Consider the following 11,971-nt stretch of genomic DNA (forward strand, 5'->3'; position numbering starts at 1 on the left):
CTTAAAGCTCCAATAAAAGAAACAGTAGAGCTTGAACGTTTTATGACTTTGGCGACTGAAGTATTTGTTGTAATTGAAATATGTTTATTTATGGTTAGTTTCATCTGTTATAGTGGAAAATCAAATAACAAAAGATGTCAAACACAGGGAGTCATAAACCTATAAACACAGGTAGTGTCTCCTGTGACTATAGCTTTTTGAAATTATGTCTTATGAAAATGTGATCTGACAGACAATTAATAATCAAATGCTGTCGGGTGTTGTGCTTGTGTGGGTGGAAAAAAGTTTAATCAGAGGCAGTTGGTGAGAGCTGTCTTACTGCCTGTTCAGCCTAGCAAAACAGTGACTTCATCCAGGTCAATTTTTTCCACAGTGAAATTGTTGGCTTAAGCACAAAACTTTACTGTGCCAATAGCAACCTTTTGTCAGATATATGTTATTACATTGTGTTCTCAATCTGCATATGACTAGATAGTTCAGTTACATTCACAGTGTCATGAAAATAGATGGCCAGTTTGTATGTACTAGACTATTGTACATGCATGTCAGTGGCCAGTTAGTCGTTGTCATCTTAATGATTTGTTTAAGTGAACTTTTTAACAGGAGAAATTAAGCAATATGAAAAACTGCATCAGCTGATCTTCAGCACAACAGTGCTTTGCAGTCTGCTTGGTGTGTCGGGAGATAACGGGCTTATTTGTGAACACATTTTCAGTGATGCGATACTTACAGTATGCAGTAGTAAAATTATGACACAAACCTCCATATTTCATGAGCATGTCCTCATTAGGGAGATAAAGGTTGTAGACTTTTTTATGATAAATATGAATCAATCACGGCAGCTTTTGAAATTTTTCAAATTGAAAAATGTCTTTTACTTGTTTGCTTTTGTGTTTTGTTTTAGTACAAATTTTTGCTGATGCATTCCTGCTGTTGCTGCTTGTTAAAGAGGTTGATGGGTGTTGAAAAGGAGCATGCATCCCTTTCAACACCATGTTTTCACAATTTCAATTTCAGCAAAAAGCCAGTATACTGATGAACTTATCTGGTGTGTTGGGGATATATTTTTTATCCATTCCAGTTTTGCTGTGAGATACTTTGATTTGAGAGCACATGGACATCATCTCACTGCTGCTTCCCCCTGGACTTCCATTCCAGAGGTGTAAAGGCTCTTCCCAGTCCAGAGAGCCCCTCCCTTCTGGACCTGGGCTCTGGGGAGGACAGGTGCTCTCAGCAGCCTTTCGTTATCCTGGACTAGTGGTTTCAGATCAGGGAAACAGTGGACACACACGCACGTCTCTGTAGGGCTGGAGTCATCTGATCTTGAACTTATTATATTATCTGTAGACAGAGAGGGTGGTGAGCACACGTTGGAGCAAAAGACATGAAACCGATGTCAAGATGTTTTAACTAAAATTGAAAGGTACAATAGTCCTGAAATATATGATGATGATAATATATTCTCTCATTGCGGATCCTGGAAAGGCACCTGGAAAGATGTGTTTGAAGGGAAACTGCTGACCATCGAATGTCTTATTCCAACCTAATCACTCACTGATTGCACTGACTGGGGCGTTCGATTGTATCCATACCACACTAACCTTTGGTGGATTGCCTCAGCTGGCCACTTGGCAGGCCAACCTCTTCACCTGGCTGGATCACACACTCCTGTGTGTGAGTAGCCTTCTTGGGTCCGGGGTTGGAGGTTCTGGCCCTGGATCCCCTCAGAAAGACTGCCAGGGTTAGAGCTAAGCTAGAAAACAGCAGCACCATGCACAGTGCCAGCAGGGAGTAGAGCAGAAGAGTGGAGTCATCCAGGGCTGTTGGCACTGAGAGCACAGGAGGAGGAGGTGGCGTAGCAGGAGCGAGATGGAGAGAATAATGGCTCTTAGTCATCTGAAAGACCTTCAAGACAAAACAGCAAGTGCTTTTGCTTCTGACTAAATTTCCAGGGATTGGACTTCTTTCTCCTTGTGTCGTGGCCAAAACCTCTTATAGGTCTATATATAGGTTTATATTCCTAATATACTGTCCAGACAGTATTTGGACAGTAACACATTTTTGTGCTTCAAGCTCTGTGCTTCAGCACATTGATTTTGAAGTGTGTACTTCATTTAGGTGTCAAGTCTCAGCTTTAATATGAATAGGTTTACATCAATATTGAGAATACTGTGGGTGAGATATAGCCCTTTTGATAGGCTACATAGTGCCCAAATTGCAAGGGTTCAATAGTAAACTGGACACTTGGCCTATAAATGTTTCTTGGGCAACTGTGTGTCATTTCAATGTTAGTTCATACACAAAAGAGATCACATGTAGCTCAGTTGATTGAGAGTTGCCATTTAGATCATGGTGGAGTTGTCTGTATATACAAGTTGTAAAGAGATGCCTTTGCAAATGAAGAAATAATAATTAGGCTTAAAGAAAGCAAACAATCTATCAGAGGGATATCTGAGGTAGTTGGTTTGTCAAAATCAACAATCAGGTAGATTATTAAGAGGAAGTAGGTGCACACAGGAAAACTAGAAAATAGCAAATGACCTTATTGACCAAGGAGCAAGTGTTGTGGATAACCAGAAAATCATTTGCATGCTCATGTTGGTGTATGTGTTTCCGTCCTTCAAGAGAAGACTTCGTGATCATCAGAGGACTCACCACAAGATGCAAACCTCTAGTAAGCTTCAAAAACAGCAAGATAAAGTTGCTGTTTACAAAAACTGGTAGAACTCTAGAACAAAGATTTCTAGACTGATGAAAAAAATCTCCTCTTTTTAAATTATGGAAAGAGGAAAGTGTGGACAAAAAAGGAGCAGCTCATGACCCAAAGCCACCACCTCATCTGTCAAATATGGTGGTAATATAATGGCTTGGATATTTGTGACTGCCACAAAGGAAGTGGCACATTGGCATTTGTTGATGATGTCACTGCTGACAAAAGCAACAGAATGAATGCAGAGGTCCACAGAAGCTTTCTGTGTGCTCACATTCAGCCAAATGCATCAAAACTTATCGGACAACATTTCACCCATTCAGCAGAGCAACCATCCTGAATACAGCAACCAAAGAGCTTTTCGGGGCAAGGAGAGGTTGAATATCCTCGATTGGTCAAATCAATCACCTGACCTCAATCTGATTGAGCTGCATTCCACAAGACCAGACCCCACAACCAGCAAGAGCTGAAGGAGGCTGCTGTGAAGTCCTGGGAGAGAATCACCAGGGAAGATACAAAGTGTCTAATGATGTCAGTCAATCAAAGACTTCAGACAATCAATGACTGTAAATGATTTTCTATAAAATGTTAACAATGATGATTGTGCTTGACTTCATGCATATCTGTCCAGTTGCTCTTGAATTCTTAAACTTTGGGTACTATGTGTTAAAGGGGCTACATGTCCCAAAGAGTTGTTTCTACATTGATGTAAACCTACTTAAGTTCAAAATGAGACTTGGTACTTTAATGTAGTATCCATTATTTTATTTCAAATTTAAAGAAACAACACATGTGTAACCGTGATACCACACTGATGTTTGTGGCTTCCTTGATACAGTTAAGCAGAATGTTGATGGGTCCAAGCTTGCTTGAAAAACTCAAAAGCGATATCTCAATCAAAAATAATGTTGTGTTTTTTAGCAAACTTTACACATTTTGCTGCAAATAATTTCCACTGAGAACTACCCACATTCGTTTTTTAAGCCTTTTTTGAGCATTTTATTCCCTCAATTGGCGGCCAATAGTGAAGAGAGATCACAGGAAATGAAGGGAGAAAGACATAAGGAGTGATACGCAACAAAGATCCCCAAACAAATGAAACCTGGGAACATTGTGGCCTGTAGTCAGTGCTCCAAGTTTCTGGTCTCAAGGGCATGCCACACTAGTCACATTCTTCACCAAAGTACAATCAACAGCCATTTATCCTCTTAATGGCTAAAAGCAAGCCGTCCACAAAAGTCATTGCCTTTGTTATTTATTACAGTTTGGCCAGAGTTGTGTTCTAAAAACTTTGTCCACTAACATCAGCAACAAAACACAACATTTATGCCTCCCAAAAGAGCAGTGTCACAAAGAAATGTCACTGTATAATTACAACTCTAATCCAGGCCAGCAGGGTCAGTACTCACTCTGGCAGTCCTGGGAGCATTCTGCTGGATGTTTGCCACAAACCTCAGTGCACCTCATACATTTCTTCAGCAGCACATCATAGTAGTAGCCAGGCAGTGCCTTACAATTTGCAGACTCTAACGCAGGAAGACACGTGAAAGCAATCAGGAGAAATGGAGGACATGATGACCTGAATTCACATCTGTCCTGTCCATTTAGCAGAGGTGGGAATAAGTCACACATGTGCAAATTTTAAGCAAGTCCCAAGTTACTCTGGTGGGAATCAGTCAAGTCGAGTCCCTGCTGTAAGTCAAACGAGACAAATTAAGTCATTGCTTCCATCAAGCAAATCATCAAGCAAGTCAGGTTATACAAAACTGTGATGATCAACCCCATTTTCAACATTCAAATCGGTTAAAAGACAGTGGTCATGAAAATTTAATTTTACTTGTTGCAACCTGCTTACCTAATAAATCTTATTGATATTTGACATTTTATGGCAATCTAGAGTCCAGACCTGTAACTGCAGCCACCCACAGCTACAATTATTACTATTCGTATTATTATTTTATTATTATTATTTTATTGGTGCAAAAACAAGACAATAGGGGGTGTCAACACAGCAAGGATTAAAATAGACAAAATATGAACAAAACAAAGACAGAGAGAGGGAGGCACAGAGAGGTAGAGGTATAGTGCATTGCAGTATGCACAATTTGACAAGCAAATACTGTGATTTCAATTGGTTAGTGTTATAGGGTTATAGGCTACAATTATTATTATTATTATCACTTTTATTAACATTATTACCTGTGCCAAGGAGGTTATGTTTTCACCAGTATCTGTTTATTTTTTAGCTGGATTACCCAAAAGCTACTGAACCAGTATGCACCAAACTTGGTGGATAAATATGACATAGATCAGGGAAGAACCCATTAAATTTTGGTGCAGATCGGGTTAAAGCGGCATATCCAGGTTTTTTAAAAATCTCTTACTTTAATGTGTAGGATTGCTTGGCTTTGGCGTAGACATGTGCTCTAATGAGTGCTATTCTAGTTATTACTATTACAATACACCTCCATCTGCCTCTGCTGGTCTGCTGCGTCCTATGGGTTACCAGGTTTGCAGGCATTGCACTAGAAATTATGTTTCAAAACAAAATGTATCTTCTCAATACCTAGACAAATGCTAATATTTGATTAAAAAAAATATCATGTCCATTCAAGTCATCTGTCTCAAGAATAAGTCAAGTCTCAAGTCATGAATACCAAGTCAAAGTCAAGTCAAATCTTTAATTAGGCAAGCAAGCATCTAATCCTCAAATTTGTGACTTCAGTCTCACTTAAGTCAAATCATATGACTTGAAAGGTGCGGCGATGGTAAATAGAATTATACTTAAAACATAGTTTTAAGTATAATTCTGGAGTTACCAATGCTAATAAATCGATCAAAGGTGATTTCCCTCTGAATCACCTCCAGGAAATAATCCCTTAAACACAGGTTATACTCATTCCTTGCTTTCATAGCAAGTAAAGATAAATAATTCTCGCTAGATCTGAAACTTTGAGTTTTTATTGAAAGACAGTCAGTGAAAAACAATGAAAAATTAGAAACTGCTGGAGTAAATTTTTTGTACATAATTTACCCAAAGTTTTATTCATTTAACATTATCTAATAATGAATAACCCAGTTTCACGTCACACATGAAATGTACACTATTGATTTTGTAGACATGGATGTGAATTTTCTATTTTTTTTGTGATGGCACAACTTTGAGTTTGTGAAACACTTTAATAAAGAAATTAAATGTTTTAAATGATTCCTGCACATTTACTGGAATTTTCCATTTTTGACAAAAAAACATTTTCTAATGTTGAGACACTCATAGCACCTAGGGAAAGGTAGTGGTCTGTTTAAAACAGAAAATGTTCAGTGACTTCAGTCACGTGTTTTTTGTTCCCCCTAACCTTAACTAAAATGCTTTTATTGCCTAAGCCTAACCATGGACTTAACTCTGGATGTAAACCTTGGTCTCTGGTGTGTAAGTCCTATATTTTCTACACCTACCATCCAGCTAAACTCAACCTACCTCTTCTTGACTTTGCAGACATTTATGAATTTAAGTGCTTAATTCATTCGAAAGAAAAGTTTCCATTTTGAGCGATAAACATGGACAGTTAGAGTCCAGGTACATAAAATCAATAGATTAAATTTTGTTTTCCTGAACATGACGTGAGGCTGCATTGATATACTGCATAAGAAGAATGGACAAACATGCAGAGTAAGATTACATGTAACAGCATATAAAGATCAACAGTTCAGTACATCAGACAGTGGTAACTGCCTCAGTGGACAATGTTCCTGTGACCTTTGAATCTCATAGCCTATCATAACCTTACCTTCAATCTTTATGTGTTCTTATAACTCTGTCTTGTATGTGTGTGTGTATGCATGTGTGTACTCACCACAAAAACTGATGCATCTGCTGATGACTTGTTGTTCCTGGCATACCAATTGACAGTTCATACATAATCTGACCAAGGCATCCCAGTACTGACCCTCATGGCAGCTTTCACCCATCAGCCCTGATAACCCTCACACTGATAAAGTAAACACACACACAACAACACAAAGACACATAGAAAAGTAAGTGTGGACGCAACAGCTGTGGTATGTGAGGAACTATAAATATATGAACGATACTGTCTACTTTATTTATATGTAACATAAGTGTTGTTGAAAAATCTACACAAGTAAAGATAATAATAATAATAATAATAATAATAATAATAATAATAACAACAACAACAACAACAACAATAATAATAAATATTATCATTATTATTATTGTTGTTGTTGTTGTTTTGTTGTTGTTGTTGTTGTTGTTGTTGTTATTGTTATTGTTATTATTATTATTATTATAAATATACTGTTTACCTAAATAAACAAGACATGAAATAAATGATCCTGTGAACAACAAACTAAATGTATTATTATCAAATGCTTTTAGAAATCTGTTAAAAGTCTGTTTTTATTTCATAATGACAATTGAGGGATTACAGTATAGACTAAATAAGAAATGATTTTGGACTCTTTGGACCAGAGTCAGTCTCTTTGGTTGCTGTAGCCAAATGGATCTTGCAGCTGATGCTTGATGGCAGTTGGTTTACCTAGCCCACTTGAAGACTGAGGGCACAGGTGATAGGCTGAAAGTGAGAGGGCAGACACTGGTGACAACTCTACTGTCGTGAAAAGTAGCAGTAGGATATAAAATGTCCATATACACTCGGTTGGGAGTTTAGAAGGTGTACCAGAAAGCCAAAAGTAATGCAATCTAATACAATACTCCTGCAATAACTCTTAACTTCATGAAGGTTGTCTGTGAAGATTCTTAGTCATCCAGGTCATGGTATGTCTATGAGCTATACAAAGGCAAGGACTTGCTTGAGAGCCATGAAGCTGTTTCATATTTCATTCAAATGGCTTACCCAGTTCTAACTGACTGTTTGGGACTTCAAAGCATTTAACTTCTTTTGACGTCTTTAAGTCTGCAAGTTCCTGATGAATAGTTGTGCTAAGCACTGCTGATTATCAGTTGACCAGTCTACTCAGTGACATGGCTACCTATGAGACACTGAGGTGAGATTCTACCAGTTGCTATTAGAAGAAAGTAGTGCACTGCCTACAGTAACTGGAAAAAGACCAAACCATTGATTGCTTGTACTCTGGGGAAGCCAACCCTTGCATTTATGGACAGAGTCTCACACAGACCCATCATCAGTAGCATTAACATTGCCAAACACCTGGCCACCATCCTAGTGTCTCCTGTTTGCAACACTTTGCTACATGACATCAAAAATTCCCAAGCTTTTGTAAACAATGTCAGAAGAGAAAAACTGGACTCAGATGAAAACATTGTATCCTATGACATCGCTTCACTCTTCACATGCATGCCCACCTCAGAATTAGTAAAGATTGCAAGGAACAACTGCTACAGGACAGCACTCTGTCCAACAGAAGCAACCTCAGGAGGATGTTAGAGGAAATACTTCTTGGACTGTGCTGTGCACACTGAAGATGATAGAAGCCTCAATGCTGAAGTATACAGAAAGCCCGCGCACACATTCATATCTCATGTGACATGTGACCCAAATGACTCAGATGACTAAAATTGAAACTAAAAGTCTGTGGAGCTTCAAACAAGTTAGGCTGCTTTTCATCACCACACATTTGACTCTAAATTCACTTTCACACTGTGAGGAAAGGCTCCACCTTGTCTGTCTGGTACAGTCACTGCGCGGTCAGTCTGCTCCAGTTGATCAGCGACCAGTTGGACTGAGCCAAAAATGTGGGATTATTTGATTACTTGTTTATGTCAGTTGCTGAAAGTAGTAAAATGATCATTGATATGATATAGTCTGCTTAAACATAATCACCTGATTCCAGGGACTGTATGATAAGTTTATTTTTAAAAAGATGAAAAGAGGAGTAGCAAAACCATAACTCTACCCCCCTAATTAAGTAATGGGAATGCATTTGTTTCAACAGCTTCATTGGTCAGGTGTCTCTGTACTGTATCATATTATGGAATACTATGCTGTACTGCACTATTATACAATTCAGTAGTTACTTTACATATTCAGTTCATGAAATTAAGAATAAAGGATTGGTCCAGCCCCTGGCTCACCTCTGAATAATGAAATTTGTTTCAGTTAAGAAACAAAACATCCACTGGTTTGCCTGCAGACATCTAAGAAATAAATATAGCGCCTCAATAAGAAAAGCTAAATATATCCTGATTCCTCTCTGCCCACTCATGTAATTTCCAGAAATGTCATCGTGACAGAATAAAAAGTGTACAGCTTTTAAGAAACATTTATTACAGCCAGCGACCTTTTTGAAGACAAATGTATGGGATCAGCCAACCCTACAGATATTTTTCATTAACAATAACAGGTCTGTAAGGCTGTCCCTTTCTAATAACAACAATTCTATACATACAGTAAACTGTGCCCCTCAGTTATCTCCTTTCTCCTAATGTAGTTCCTTAAGCTCTTCTTGCCATTGACCCAAAGAAAGCAACTGGCGAGGGCAATTTGGATGTCTTTCTTCTCAATCGCTCTACCCACATAATTTCAGAGTGTATAACACATATTTTTAACTTAACTATTTAAACTGTCACAATTAAGCATGGAAGTCAACTCCTTACCTTTGCACAAGGGAGCAGAAAATGTCAAAAACCCTGGAATCATTAATGAACTATTAACTCAAGACATTCTTAACTAGATACTCTGTTTTAACCCACCTACCAATCTGGTTTCAGAACAGATCATAGCACCATCTCTGCTACTTCCTTATTTTAAATATTTAAAATCAGCTGTAGAAAATAGGAAGCACTGTGCTACTGTTTTTGCTGATTTATTGAAAGCCTTTGCAGTTCATCATTCGCACTTCCTGCAAAATTATCTAATATAGGAATTGATCCTAACATTTATAGTTGGTTCAACAATTTTGTCTCTGACAGACAACAGTGACATCACAGTGTGCATAACAGTGTGTAATACTAAATCAGAATTTTACCAATAAAAAAAGGCACTCCACAAGGTTCTATGAATATGAATAATATCTTTGCAAGCCTCTTATGTCCACTTTTACATAGATGACACTATTATGTACTGCTGGACTGACTCTTTAAAATTGGCTACTAAAAACCTGCAACTTTCTTTTGGTGCTTTACAAGATGCACTTATAGACCTTAAACTTGTATTAAATGCTGATAAAACAGAATGTATGCTGTTCTCCAGAGCACATGGACCAGCTGTGGCGCACAGCAAGATCCACTCTTACACCCCTACATGTTGTCTACCATTCAGCCCTGAGATTTATAACTGAGGACATCTATGACCCTCATCACTGTATTCTGTGTCAGCAAGAGGGCCTTCTCTTTCCACTGGAAGAGATCAGCATTTGTTTTTATAAAGGGCTTTTCCAAAAATTGCCTTTATAATTGCATCACTTATTTGCTGGAAAATTGGAACACATAACAACGGCTCTCAGGACTGGCTGCTACAACAGGTCACTAGAATAACACTGATCTCGGAAAGACTGCTTTGAGCTCATACGTTTGGGATGAATTGCAGTGTACCTTGTAATTTGATACTGTGTCACAACTCATCAACTGATTTTAGCTATGACTGTTTTAACTTGCTTTAAATTGACTTATTATTGTATTATATTACTTTTATTATTTTTAGGATTTTTATATTATATTACTTTTTTATTGTTATTGTGCTACTATGATGGTATCTGCACAAAACTTCACTAAACTATACTGCTCTTTACTATACCATGTTAAGCTTGAAGAATTATTGTATAGTAGGAATATAATACAGTGCTTCTGGGAAGTATCCAGAGCCGTTCAATTTTATGTTGCAGTCTTATGCTAAAATAAAAATATTTTTCCCTCGTCAGTCCACACTCAATAACCAATAATGACAAAGCAAAAACTGATTTTTTGAAATTTTTGCAAATTTGTTGAAAAACAAAAAGTTAAATTTCATATTGACTTAAGTATTAAAACCAGTTGTTATGACACTTGAAATTTAGCTCTAGTGCCTCTAATTTCTCTTCACCATCTTTGAGATGTTTCTACACCTTGACTCCAGTCAAAGTGTAGAAACATCTCATCTCACAGGAGGATTACTGCAGATGGTCTGGTTATAGGGCAGGTGTTTTTGATATTACAATACTGGTTTAACTGTGGTGTAGGTGTAGGAAAGAAGCATGAGCTGTACAAATCTATGATAGTTGTAGGAAAAAAGACGGCTGTGTCTGCATTTGAACCAGTTAAGGTCTATAATGTGGTGTATACTGAAAAACTCCCCTCTAACTTTGCTTCAAAAGCAAAGCTGACCCATTTCCTTTGGTGTTTTAAAAGTTGCTGTAGAGCAGTCCTTGCAAAAAAGTACACACTTATAATTCAAAAGATCAGGGGCCATCAGCAACATGCCATCCTTTCAGCAACTTATAAACTTCCATCATTTCAGAAATCATCTCTTTCTTCTCACATACAGTCCTCTTCGCTCCAGCGAGCACTGAGTCAGCGGACTGTGAAAGACACAGATCCAAATCTCCTCCGCCCTCCACTGCTTTCACACACAGAAGTGTAAGCCAGATTTATTCTTGAGTATATTTGTCACACCCTCATAATCAGAACTCGGTGTCTTACTCTTGCCCCTGTCATATATTTTGCTATATTTGTCTCCTTAATGAGTTTTATTGTTTGTTTTTTTTGTTTGTTTTTTTTACCCTTTATCTTTTTTTCATTTTGAGATATTTTCTAAGCTTCCAATTTTTTGTTTCACCATCATCTTCTGAAATGTGTGCATGTGCATGTGTGTATGTGTGTATGTGTGAGTGTGTGTGTGTGTGTGTGTGTGTGTGTGTGTGTGTGTGTGTGTGTGTGCCTGTGTGTGTGTGTGTGTGTGTGTGTGTGTGTGTGTGTGTGTGTGTGTGTCTGTGTGTGCGTGCGTGTAAATGTAACTCCAGACAGAGCAACGTACAGAACAATGAGCCACAAACCTGCTGCAAACAACTGTGTTCATGACTATCACACTGGTTTCAGCTGGCTGTCCCACCTAGACCACAAATACTGGCCACAAATCTTGAAAAAACACAACATTCAGTTTGCTAATGTGGCCCACTAAAGTTCAAAAGGATGTTTAAAGGGATCACTCACCTTGCAAGATGAAGAAGCAGTGGGAGAATCCTTGGTTTGAAGATGAGAGTGAGACAGGCCTGTATTTCAGCATGGAAGCTCATTTGAGTATGAACTCACTGCCTGGGGTGGGACTTCCCCCACTGTGCGTGAGA

At 38.1% G+C, this 11,971-nt stretch overlaps 1 protein-coding gene across 3 annotated transcripts; it reads right to left on the reverse strand.

Annotated features, from left to right (window-relative positions):
- Positions 1 to 13: 13 nt before the first annotated feature.
- LOC139608296 (tumor necrosis factor receptor superfamily member 13B) lies at positions 14 to 11,971 on the reverse strand. Of its 3 annotated transcripts, none has more exons than XM_071461864.1 (5): positions 11,838 to 11,969; positions 6,565 to 6,699; positions 4,120 to 4,236; positions 1,602 to 1,829; positions 14 to 1,341 (listed from the first exon to the last, which is right to left on the reverse strand). In XM_071461864.1, exons 2-5 carry the CDS (start codon positions 6,677 to 6,679, stop codon positions 1,121 to 1,123), a joined length of 681 nt encoding a protein of 226 aa, XP_071317965.1. In that variant the 5' UTR covers positions 6,680 to 6,699; positions 11,838 to 11,969; the 3' UTR covers positions 14 to 1,120. The 3 variants fall into 3 exon arrangements, with proteins under 3 accessions (XP_071317965.1, XP_071317966.1, XP_071317968.1); XM_071461865.1 differs by lacking the exon at positions 11,838 to 11,969 and adding an exon at positions 9,309 to 10,075; XM_071461867.1 differs by lacking the exon at positions 4,120 to 4,236 and having other exon boundaries at positions 11,838 to 11,971.

Source organism: Trachinotus anak, unplaced genomic scaffold (assembly GCF_046630095.1).
Source record: "Trachinotus anak isolate AG129_WGS33_773 ecotype Australia unplaced genomic scaffold, CSIRO_AGI_Tana_v1 ptg000025l, whole genome shotgun sequence".
NCBI lineage: Eukaryota > Metazoa > Chordata > Actinopteri > Carangiformes > Carangidae > Trachinotus > Trachinotus anak.